Source organism: Staurois parvus, unplaced genomic scaffold (assembly GCF_062004578.1).
Source record: "Staurois parvus isolate SC_StPar_1 unplaced genomic scaffold, SC_StPar_1.0 ptg000137l, whole genome shotgun sequence".
In the NCBI taxonomy this organism is placed as follows: domain Eukaryota; kingdom Metazoa; phylum Chordata; class Amphibia; order Anura; family Ranidae; genus Staurois; species Staurois parvus.
Genome location: NW_028317933.1, coordinates 2991300 through 3004234, shown reverse-complemented (window position 1 = coordinate 3004234; position 12935 = coordinate 2991300). Strand labels below are relative to the sequence as shown.

The 12935-nt window shown below is 40.1% G+C and overlaps 1 protein-coding gene across 9 annotated transcripts in view; it reads right to left on the bottom strand.

Moving 5' to 3' along the window:
- Positions 1-6428: 6428 nt before the first annotated feature.
- Positions 6429-12935, bottom strand: part of RALGAPB (Ral GTPase activating protein non-catalytic subunit beta) — a 138939-nt gene continuing 132432 nt past the window's right edge. For all 9 annotated transcript variants that reach the window (XM_089673247.1, XM_089673244.1, XM_089673246.1 and 6 more), the window contains one exon: positions 6429-12738. In XM_089673247.1, coding sequence (XP_089529373.1) covers positions 12545-12738 — 194 coding nt within the window. In that variant the 3' untranslated portion in view covers positions 6429-12544. The remainder of the gene's footprint in view (positions 12739-12935) is intronic.

Below are 12935 nucleotides of genomic sequence, written 5' to 3'. Positions count from 1 at the left end.
AGAATTTAGAGGTGGGAAGTTTTTAAAAGAAGAGAGTTTAAAAAGAAGAAAGTTTTAAACACTCTTCCTGGAAACTTTTTTTTTTTGTAATTCTGTCCTTTAAAAAGAGGAGAGTGTAAAAGAAGAAAGTTTTAAACTCTCTTCCACTACATTCTCTACCTCTACACTCTCTTCTTTTACAATCTCTTCTTTAAAAGAGGAAGAGTGTAGAGAAAGGGAGTTTAAAACTTTCTTTTTAACTCTTCCTCTAAATTCTTCTCCTCTTAACTTTCCTCTTTAAAAGAAGATATTTTAATAGAAGAGCGTTTTAAAACTTTCTTCTTTTAACATCTCTTCCTCTAAGCTCACTTCTTTTACACTCTTCTTTAAAAGAGAGTGTAAAAGAAGAGAGCTTAGAGGAAGAGATTTTAAAACTTTCTTCTTTTAGACGCTCTTCTATTAAAATATCTTCTTTTTAAAACTTTCTTCTTTTAAACTCTCTGCCTCTAAAAACTTTTCTTTTAAACTCTCTTCTTTAAAAGAAGAGTTTAAAGTAAGAGTGTAGAGGAAGGGAATTTAGAGGAAAAGAGTTTAAAAGAAGAAAATTTGAAATGCTCTTCCACCAAAACGCTCTTCTTTAAAAGAAGAAAGTTTGAAGGAAGAGAGTGTTTAGAGGAAGAGAGTCTTAAACTCTTCCTCTACACTCTTTTCCTTTCCTTCTTTTAAAAAAGTTAAAAAGAAGGTTTTAAACTCTCTTCCGCTAAACTCTTCCTCTACACTCTCATCTTTTAAACGCTCTTATTTTAAAGAAGAGTTTAGAGGAAAAGATTTTGTAGTAAGAGTTTAGAGGAAGAAAGTTTAGAGGACAAGAATTGAGAGTCTTAAACTCTCTTCCTTTACACTCTTTTAAAACTTTCCTTTTAAGAGAGTGCAAAAGAAGAGAGAAAACTCTCCTCCTTTAAACTTTCTTTTTTAGAAGAAGAATGTAAGAGGAAGAAAGTTTAAAGGAGGGTGTAAAAGAAGAGAGTTTACAAAATCTAAAAAAGTTTTAGAGCAAGAAAGTTTTTTAAATGCTTCCAAACTCTCTTCCTACAAAATATTTGCACTCTCATCCTCTAAATTCTCTTCCTTTTAAAGTGAGAGTTTAGAGGAAGATAGTTTAAAGAGAGTGTAGATGAAGAGAGTTTAGAGACAAAGCGTTTAAAAGGAAGAATGTTTTGAAAGAATATTTTAAATGCTTCGCCTCTAAACTCTCTTCTTACTCCTTTTACACTTTCTTTCTCTTAACTCTTCTTCTAAACTCTTACGTAATGTAAGAGTTTAGAAGAGGAGTTAAGAGAAAGTAAAAAAAAAATGAAAAAAAATTCTTTTTACAAACACTCTTCTGAGACTTTAGAGGATAAGAGCTAAAAAAAAAAAATTGCTTTTAAAAAAAGTTTAAAACGCTCTTCCTCAATGCTTTTTAAAACTCTCTCTTCCTCTAAACACTCTTCCTGTAAATGAGAAGAGTGTCAAAGAAGTGTAAAAGAAGAGCTTAAAAGACACATTTTAAACTCTCTTCCTCTAACTCTCTGCTCTTATACTCCCTTTTTTGAAACTCTTCTTTTAAAGAAAAGCTTAGAGGAAGAGAGCTTAAAGTGTAGAGGAAGAATGTTTAAAAAGAAGAGCGTGTAGAGGAAGAGAGTTTGGAACTTTCTTCTTTTACACTCACTTCCTCAACTCTTTCTTTTAAACTATCTTCTTTAAAAAGGAGAGTTTGCAGGAAGAGATTTTATATATATAAAAAAAAAAGTGTAAAAGAGTTTAAACTCTGTTAAAGAAGATTGTTTAGAGGAAAAAGTTTGAAGAAAAAAAGTTTGGAAGAAGAGAGTTTAGAGGAAGAAAGTTTTTAAAATGTTTTTCTTTTAAACACACCTTTCTTTGGCACTTCTTTTGAAGAAGAGAGTTTAGAGGAAGAGAGTTTAAAACTCGTCTTTTAAACACTTTGTCTAAACTTACTTTTAAACTCTCTTCCTCTAAAGTCTCTCAGAAGAGAGTTTAAAAGGAGAGTTTAGAGGAAAAGCGTTTAAAACTTTCTTTAAACTCTTCCTCTTTTTTTGCACTCTTCTTTTATACTCTCTTTTACACACTCTTAAAGAAGAGAGTTTAGAGGAAGAGTTAAACTTTCTTCCTCTAAACTCTCTTTTACACCATCCTCTTTTAAAGAAGAGTTTTAAAAACTTTTCCCATAAACTCCCTTCTTTCAAAGAAATTTTTATTCTCTTCAACTAAATGCTCTTCTTTAGAGGAAAGGCGTTTAGAACTTTTTAAATTCTCCTCCTCCAAACTCTCTTCCCTCTAAACTTTTCTTTTAAACTATCTTCTTTAATAGAAATCAGTGTAGAGGAAGAGAGTTTAATCTTTCTTCTTCTAAACTCCCTTCTTTTAAACTTTTTTCCTTTTTAAAGTCTCTTCTTTTAAGCTCTCTTCCTCCAGACTCTTCTAAACTTTCTTCTTTTTAACAATTTTATAAACTCTTCTAATCTTTCTTCCTCTAAACTTTCTTATTCAGGTAAGACAAAGTATGCCCAGGTGCACATTAATGCACCAATGCAGAATGCCCAGCAGCTGTGCCTGTTTTTGTGTGTGCCATTGAACTTGCACGCTTCTAGACTGGCACCAAGCACGCTATTTAAACAATACAGTAACTCTGGGACTTTGTCTTTTGGTCTACTACATTCCTGCATTTCTGCTACCTGTTGTATCTGATGCCTTATTGCCGACCTAATCTGTCTTTACCACACATGAATTCCGCCTGGACTGACCTTGGCTTGCCTTTGAACCATGTCTTTCCCTGCTCCCTTGCCTATCTGCTTGACTGTTGCTGACTTTTGGCCTCAATTCTGATGATCTGCCTGCTACCCTGCTATTAGCTCCTGCCAATGGCTATCGTCTGTAACCAGTCATCTGCAGCCTGCCAAGTGCCTGCTGTCCAACTGCCAGTGACCTGCCAGCCTGCTGTTCCTGCATCCACAGCCTAGCCTGTATCTGACATCACAGAACTGTGCGGCACTTATGCCACTCCTAGCTCCAATGCTTCCTGTTCACTCTATCAGGGGTACTGGGCAGGAGGTATAAGAGGATGCCTTCATCTTCCCGTCATGCTTCACTACCTCTTCTTTAAAACTCTAAACTGACTTCCTCTAAGCTCACTTCTAAATTCTTTCACTCTGAACTCTCACTAAACTCTTCTTCTGAAGTTCTTTTAAGCTCACTTATTCTAAACACTCTTCCTCTAAACTCTTTTAAATTCTCTTCTAAGCTCACTTATTTTAAACATTCTTTTAAACACTCTTCCTCTAAACTTTAAGAAGAGTTTGAAAGAGCATTTTAAAAGAAGCATTTAAAGTGTTACTAAGCCCCGGACCCTGCATTCACTCTCTGGTCTCCCACAGTACACAGAACATGGAAATGCATTTATTTTAGTAAATATAAACTGCTAAATACTTTTTCTCATCAGCAGTTGGAGCAGTCTTGTGACTTCTATCAGTGTTCAGCAAAGCACTGGTTAAAGCTTGTAGGAGGAGTTTTCTTTCTGCTCTTGGAGGATGCAGAACCCCTGATCTCTGGACAGTGCTCATTGGTCCTGTGCTGATCACATGCACGCTCCCACAAAAAAACAAAAACCCTCTCTAGCAATACACACCAAACGTGCAGAGTGTCTCCACACGATATGTCTTATCGGTAGATAAGAGGGAGACACTGGATGAAGGGTAGGATCAGAGAAGTCAGGATCAAACAGCATTTTTACAAAATGCAGAAGATTAATCCCTTAGGTTAGCTTTTAAACTTTTCCTCCAAACACTCTCACTCCACATGGTCTTCCTTTTACCTCACTTCTTTTAAATGTTTTTAAACTCTCTCCCTCCAAACTCTCTTTTAAAATCTCTTCTTCTAACTCACTTCTAAACTCTCTTCTATTAAATGCTCTTCCTTTAAACGCTCTTCTTTGAAATGCTCTTTAAACACTCTCTCCAACTTCTCTAATTCTTCTTCCTCTAAACTCTCCAACTATTCTTTTAAACCCTTTTTTATTTGACACTTTAAACTCTTTTTCTAAGCTCTCTTCTTTTAAATGCTCTTCTAAGCTCTCTTCCTCTAATCTCTCTTTTAAACTCTTTTACTAAGCTCACTTCTTCTAAATGCTCTTACAATCTTGTAGCCACCAGCATCTTAACAATCAATGATGCCATCAGTTGATATGGAGGATGTTGGTTGCCTGCATGGCATCCTTGTTTGACCCTCCCCTGCCCCTCTCTGTCAGGAATGGGGGCAAGATAGCTGACAGAGAGAAATTGAGGGAGAAGAGAAACACTGCAATACTATTCAGTATCAGTGTGTAAACGTGTATTTGCTATGGACAAATAAATCTCCTCTAACATCGGGTGGGGCTGCATTAGTTTCTTATATTTTAGAATGGGATGCCTTGAGACTGTCTATAATTTTAAAGGGTGCCTCAAGATTGTTCATAACTTTAAAGGGTGCCTTGACTGAAAAAAGGTTGAGAAATGCTGCTCAAAACTCTTCCTCTAAACTTTCATCCCTTTTCAAAGGGAAATGTTGACAACCAGGAAATCTGTATCTGAAGAAGGGTCTGCTGATCTACCCTGAAATGTTCACACCCGGCAACCATTTTTATTGGTCATGCCATTTTGGTAAATGCCCTTCTCAGATCCTGAAATAATGGGTGCATCTAAAGCTTTGGAGTGCTTCTTTTCTTTCAAAATGATGCACAAATGATGAGTCATTAAGAGGTCCTATGACTCTGATATACTGGATCAGACTTATGCTACAATGGACCAAGATCTGCCAGAGCCAAATACTGGAAAAACTCCAGTAAACCATTATTAAACCCAACTGCAAGTATTTATTATAGTGCAGCTTACCGATTCTTAGATGTGGTTGCTGTATTAATTTTCTTTAGGCTTTTATTTTCACCTGGTGATCCTGCCAGTAAGCTTGCAGTTTTTCCACAGAACATACTGTCCTGCAGATGAAGCGGTTAGAGAGTTGAGACAACCCATTTACCACTGACAGGTATGCTTACCAATGGTTAGCTTTTATTTATGTAAAACCTTTATCTCAAAAGTAAACAAAACTGTTTGTTTGTAAGTAAAGAACAGAACACAGGGAGCAAAAAAGTTTTAATGGTGATGAAAATGTTAATACGAGAGAAACAATGCCTACTTCCATATTTTCAGCAGGTCTGTGTAAAAGGCTTAACTGCAAGGGGGATCAGCCAAGCACTCTAGATATTAGAACCAGCATACAGTGGATTAAAAAAGTCAGAAGACAGAGGTACGGAACACGTGGGAATGCTGGGCGTGGACAAAGAAACTTGTTTTAGAGGCAGGATGCCTTAAAACCACCTCCCCCATGTTTAACCCCCTCTATACCAGCTGGTTTTTCTTTTCTAAAAAAAAATGAGATCTCCTTGCGCTGTCTACTTTCCAAAAAAGGGTAATTGTGGGGGGGTTTATGTTGAATATGACCCCAAGAACACAGTCCCTACAGTCAAGCAAGTGGAAACAGTATGTTTTAGGGCTGTTTCTCTGCTACAGGCTGACTTTGCCTCATTGGGGGCCAATGGACGGGGTCATGTATTGTAAAATATTTTTCCCTCAGCTAGAACACGGGTCGTGGATGGGTATTCCAGCATAAGTGACCCGAAACATACAATCAAGGCAACAAAAGGAGTGGCTCAAGAAGCACATTAAAGGTTATGGAGTGGCCATGCCCGTCTCCAGACCTTAATCCAACAGAAAACAACATTTGTATCGTATTTATTCTGGATTTTTGATTGATATTCTGTCTATCATTTAAAAATTATAGACCCTTCATTTCTATGTACGTCTGCAAACTTATTAAATCTGCAGGGGATCAAATAACTTTCCCCACTGTAAATACCGCAGAAGGAAAATTATTTTGGGTACAGTATTGTATGACAGGGTGATGGGCAAGGTGTCACAGCAGTGAAAAATGACCTGGTAATGAAGGGTTAATAGGCTCATTCACGCAAGCTCAAGGGATGGTAAAAAAAAAATATATAGTTGGCTGGGTCACGGTTTTACCACCTGCCTTTAGCCGCAATGGCAGCTGGAAGGGGTTGTACACATGCCATGGGAAAAATATACCGAACGCAACTCATTCAAGTGATTGGCGGCCATGCTGTAAACACAATTGTTAGCCAAATGCTTGAGGTGGCAGTGTGGGATTACTATTTAAAAACCCTGTAGTGCCTCCTGAGTGCCTTGTAGCTGCTCCTGTACTGGTCTCTGAAAAGTAATCCACTGGAGATTGCTTTACAGAGGGGCAGAAAGGACCGCTGCAGGTGGGACAAGCCCACTTGATTTTCAAGAGGTTTCAGAGTCCTTCATACCCCAACATCTGAATAAAACACACAACACACATTGTTTAAATAATTTCCTTTAAAATTTATTTGACTAAATGTGTTACATTCAATATCTGATGCTTTTCCTTTCAGAGAAAGGCAACTGGCATGAATAGAAACCATGTTTCGTGGCTGAACAGGAAAAAGGATACAGGAAACCTGCTAGAGTCAAATCTCTATTTACAGTGACTCCACAGCTCTTGTGGCAACGCCCTATATACATAAAAAAAATACAGTAACCAGGAATAAGGGAGGGAGAAAAAAAAAAAGTGCATCTCGGAAACACGCTCCAAACTTCACACAACACGTCCGTGACTGGCATCAGGAACGCTGTTAAAACTGTGCACACACACAATTCATTTCTGTGGGTGCAGACTAGCCTGCTACAGTGTTGTTCCCAAAGAAAGTTGAATTCATTAAAAAATAAGAGTGTTGTAGAATATTTGTACTTCGATACAAGTGGAAGAATGCATTAGAGTGCAAACAGGGGACTGCCTTCATGGTAACCTTTACAAGACATTTAATATTGTGGAACACTGCAGTGAAACGATCAGCTTTGAGAAAAGCATTAGGCCCCCCTTCAGAGCTATGCATTGCGAGAAAACGCATGTTCTACAGTGCCTTAACGCATATTTGGAATGGTATCCCAACACACACAGTACAGGGCAACACACATTTTTACTTAGGTTTGAATAGAGTGCAGAGGGTTTAGGTTGACATCTGTGTCCTTACTGGGGGGGAATTTCGCTTCACCTCCTGCCCCAGAGACCTGACAAGAAGTAATTATCTCAAAGTGAAGGAAAATCACACCTTCAACCGCTGTCACCGAACAGATGCCTCCAATGAAAGGCATGTTCCTCTACTTCTGTCCAAGAGACAACGGCAGTATTTTTGGACTTCTGATTAGTTTTGCTCCCAGTGACAAAGGTCAACATGACAGAGAGGGATAAACTCCCCAGCCGGACACAGAAAGGAACACACTACAAAGTTTCTAACCTTTTCCTGCTCTATCCATTGGTGTAACTATGTCACAGAGTGGGCAGCTACGATAATAGAGGGCTAATGGGTGAGGGTGGCTGGGACTGGGAAGTCACTCAAATCTGGATGGGACAGGATAGCAGTTAGGAGGCAAACTTACGGAAGGGTTGTACTGTGATTGATGGTGGACAATGCTTTAACTAAAACAGGGTACTACAGATGATTGGGCGAGTTCTAGAACCGATAGGAGGGTAGGGTTACTTATTTGGGGAAGTACTAGGACTGATGTGGGAAGTGCTTTGATAGATGGGCTGTGGAGTTGATAACGTTTTAGTGGTTACAGTGTCAGAGGTCACGATGAACTTCTCCTCCAACTCTAGCTGTTATTAGAATAAGCAAGCTACATCCATTAAACCATGTTTTTGCTACTCCAACTTAAACTAAACCAGGTCCATATTCTGCACAACACCGCACATGTATGATGTGAATAGGGCACATAGGCAACCACCTCCTTTTCTATGTCTCCTGTTAACGCCATACTTGTGAGGTGGTGTGCAGAAAACCACAACTCGAAGGACATGGTGTGAACAAGCCTACCACCTGCCATTAATGTGGAGATGCCAAGCTCATTGCTAAAATACTGGTGGATAAGGAAGGGGTGCGTTAGCTCTGTAGTGCATCGAGAACCGAAATGAAGTAACCAGATATTATTACAGAAAGCTGTGTGCAATAGAGGACTCTAAGTAATAGGACAACTAGTCATCAAAGCATAAGATCCAGCAACCAATGGCCTGCTGGTTACCATGCAACAGGAAAGCTGTCAGAGAGAGGCCACTTGGTAGATGGCAGTGGGGGCCCCATCAAAACTTTGCTATGGTGCCCCATAATATAAGATCACACCCCTGGCTCTATCCAAACCTAAGTATATCATTTAGTTGATTCAGGCTTTTAAATGTTCCTTTATGTCTAATGCTCTAGTTTTGCCTGTCGAAATGTGGGAAACTATACTTCGTGGAATGTTATTTGAACATTCCCCTTTAGGGTGTCTATAGACAGCCACAGACAGTAGACACACCACCTTGGTAGCAAGAAGCAGCTTAATCACAATAGACAGTTTACCAGGTTGTAAAGGTGTAACTGAGCAAAACAAATAATGAATACTATATACAAAAATGGTTACTCCTCCACTGCGCTTTACAGTGTTAGATGTTTCAAAAGGTGGAGTTGTGCTTTAATCTGCTATTGGGGCCAATCAAAAAATTAAAAAGGGAAGAAAACATGAAGTGCTGCCTCTGACACCCTGCTACTAATCTGATTGGCTGCTTTGTATAATGCCTCTCAGTTTCCTTTCCTCCACTGTTAAAGAATACCCGTGTATATTAGCAACACTAACAAATAAATGGGGAAAAGTTTCAACATTTAAATGAAAAACTATACAAATCAGGGCAAGACAGTGCACCCCACAAAAAGGCAATAATTCAAGTGAAAGATGTTTTCGATAAATGAAATTAAAATTGCAAAGATAATTCGGAACATAAAAAGAGAAACTTGTATGTACAATAAAAAGATCTCGTAATCTAATCTTTGATTGTCAGAGAGGAACCCGCCCCGCTGACTGCACAAGAATGAATCATACTAAGACCTCTGTGAGTCTTCACATGTATAACGTCACACACTCTGCAGTTCTTATGGACTGAACAGCTGTCAAGATCTCATAATACAGCACAAAGTTGATATGAGGAGGGCCAACATGAGCTGAGCTGTGGGACAAGTGTTGTGGTTGTTGGGAAATTTAAAATCATTTTCTGCTTAAGCATGCTCTAGGTACATCGGAGGGGTAACTGAATAATAGCAGTGCACACCCCAGATACACAGAAAGGCAACATCTACACACAGAAATGGGCTGGGGGGGGGGGGTATGGGCATTTGCCCCCCTGGACCGGTACTTATTTGGGAATCATGTTGGCAGTGGAGATGCTTCACCATTTAGACATCACAGTGGGACCTGCAGTTTGACACATACTGGTCATTTATATAACTACTGTCAATCACAGCATCTGACAGAGACAAGTCTTCCATTTTTGAGTCTCCTCGATATGATGTAAAAGTCACAAGGAAAGACGACGCTGGAAGAAAAGGTGTAGCACAATAAACCATGTCCTCTGGGACCTGTGAGAAAGGGTTTTTGCTCACTTAAAGATATTTTGTGTTCCCAGAAAGGTTTATGGGGGTGCAAAACCAGATTGAAGGAGGTCAAAAGGCCAATTGTAGGTTAAAGGCATCTGTCAATGAATTCTGAATGATTGTAGAGGCATCTCGAACTGACGCCAACAACAGCACATTAACATAGGCCCTTAGAAATAATAGGGGGGTGGGTGCTAAAGGAGTAAAAATTTGCTTATTTTTAATAAACGGAACTGTAAATATACTGCACTTAGTCTGGGGCTCCTCGGTGTTCTTTCCTTAGAAATACCCACCTTTCACTATACCCACCAATCTGTATGGCACTATGATGCTTTCTTTGGCCTGTTTATGGCAGACGCACAACGAACTTCATGAATGAAGTGTCTGAATGAAGACCATTTCCCTCTTATCAACCAATCAGCTTTCTCCCATTCCAAGTCAGAAAATGAAAGGGAGACAGTTGGTTGCAAAGAGGGAAACTCAGACTATAGTTCAATCTCATACTTCATACATGATGACTTCTATGTAACAGGCCATACACAGGCTAATATAGGGGGGTTGTTAACACAGCACAGCTCTTTGAGGTAAGCCAGGATGGTGCAATTTTCTTTCCTGCAGCCATGGGTGGCAGGAAAGAAAACTGCTTGATTCCCCTATTAACACAGTCAGTACTGATGGGGAAATCCCTCCAGCAGAGCTAATGCGTTCTTCCACTGGGAAGCCTTCTCTGCTGGCAGAACACAATGATTGTTGCTAGCGGCTTATAGCCACTGGCAGTAATCGCATGTAATATATCTGACAGGCTATTGTACTGAAGTCAATCCATGGATCGTCTTCAATACAACCCAGCCTGCCAATAGATGGATTGAATCTCAGCCAGTCCCAGCCAAGACTTGATCCATCTATGGCTGACTTAAGTCTGCATTGAGACAAAAAAAGTGTTAGGTTAGCTTCATGGTGCCTTGAATATCTCTGCCACAATCGGTTCTATGCTGGATATTCTTGGACTCTCACTGCCTCATTTGACCCTATTCAGTAATACTCTATTGTTCCTGCCTGCCACCCACAATGCACCTCACAGTGCCAAGGCCCAAACTGCCTTGGGTGTACAAGCCTAAAGTCAGTTGCTTCAGGGATTACAGCAAACAACAAGCACAATTATATCTGATTGAAGGTGTGGAAATGTCAGTTTCCACCTGAAGCAGCACTTGACATAACATTTTAGGTTCAATCCAGGGTTATGCATAGTGGGGTCAGAAGTAGAAGTCCATTGTAATGTATAAGTGGAGAACCCCTATAAATTCCTGTAAGATGGAACCGGTACAGCCAACCATTTATGGATCTGTGCAGAAATACAGTGCTAATCATATATTGTACAAGGATGACGCGTATCAGCATCTAAACGTTGCACAATTCTAGGCAGGAGGAATTATAACTGAACCACTGTAATCCTGTGACTAAACAGGTCAGATGTCCACCATCATGGACAAACCATCTTCCCTTTGGAACTCATTCATACGAAAAGGAAACACCTCTGCAATACAAAGATCCTCATTTCAAAAGAGTGAAGTCATCACATAAATGGGTTTCTACAAACTGCGCTTGTGTACTAAAAAATAAATAAAAAAATAGTTGAGTAGCGACGGACTCTAGACCAAGTAACAGAGGCCATATTTAATATGGCTCTTTCCTATAGGCGCTGCCTAGCTATTTATATCTGTGATCAATTAGTACAATTTTGAACAAAAATCAAGCGGGGTGCTTTCAATTTTCTTGAAGGGCCCAGGGAAGGGAAATATAAAAAAATACACATCAAAGATGACTTGATAGTATATGGTGCTCCGGCCTATAGTCTTTTAGTGGCACAAAGAAAGGCTTCTTTAAAAAGATTTGGTTTCATGGATGAAGTCTCTGACTCAAAAATCTTTATTTTAAATGTCTAATAACCAATCAAGTTGTTTTCTCAGTCTAACCCAGTGGTTCTCAACCTTCCTAATGCCGGGACCCTTTAATACAGTTCCTCATGTTGTGGTGACCCCCAACCATAAAATTATTTACCCAGTAATTATAATTCATGAGTGTCGTTTTACCTCCAATACTGCTGCTTTCAACACAGTAGCTGCTTTCTACACAGTAGCTGCTCTTTACACATCGGAAATGTGTTTTCTGATGGTCTTAGGCGACCCCTGTGAAAGGGTCGTTCGACCCCCAAAGGGGTCGCGACCCACAGGTTGAGAACCACTAGTCTAACCAATGAAGTTTCCGTCTCACTCTGACCTATCAGGGGCTGTTAAAGAGCTGTGGGTATAGCCCATGGAAACAAATCGGGCATCAACTTTGAATGCACTGCCTAGGGTGCAAAATTATGACTGGATGCCACAGGTTAGTGCACCTCAGTGATTTATTAAATAAGCCTGAAAAATACTAGGAAATAAAACATTGCATACATCTAGTGAGGTTTAGGTTTTAAAACCTCACTATAAGGTCTCTGTACTGACAGGACTGTGTCAGTGTTAAGGCTACAGTACTCGAGATACAAAGGTGACAATAGCCTTAAATCACCCTTGCTTAGAAAACACAAGTCACGTCAACTCATGGAGGTGGTTTCAGGTCTGTTACGTGGAGTGGGGATGACTAAACCGATATGGCTAAAGCGCTGGCATGAGTCCATGGCGCTGCTCAGTCAAGCCTTCCTTTGCCCTCCATTATTGGTGCTCTAGCAGTGGTGTGCAGACCAATCCTAAAGATCCACATGCGGCTTGACAGTCTACAGAGTGATCAGTGATAAAGTCCTCTGCTAGCACAAGCCTTGAATGGGATCTCTCGAGCTGGACACTAAGTGGCAGGTTGCAGAGCCTCCTTTCATCCACACATTCAGTGCATCAAGCTCATATTTTTGGTTTCCAGGCCTTGCCAGAGCGGTCCCTTTGACAAAGTCACTTGCCGGTGGGTCCCTGAAATAGGGACTTTGGTTTAAGGAGTGCAACTCTTCAGACCCACATCCTGGAAGAGGGAGGTGTAGAACTCAGGCTCCAGCTGCCTGTTCCTATATTTGTTTACGATGTCGGTGATCTTCTGCTTCCGGCGCACGTGTGGCGTGTTGTAGGAGTCGCTTTCCAGCCGCTTTCTTCTACAGATGTTGATGACTGTTTGCCTCACTAAAAAGCCTGGAAAGGGAAATGGAGAATGTTTTTTACAATTCCACACTTGTGAAGGTGAGAAATGTGGCGCGGGAGCAGCTGCATTAACAGGTTACATGTTTCACCCAGAACACGTGTATAAAATGTAACATGTTTGAAAGGATGAACTTATCCTTTAAATCTGTTGCGGTTGGCTGTCCAGGCTTCCAGACACAGGGGACGCA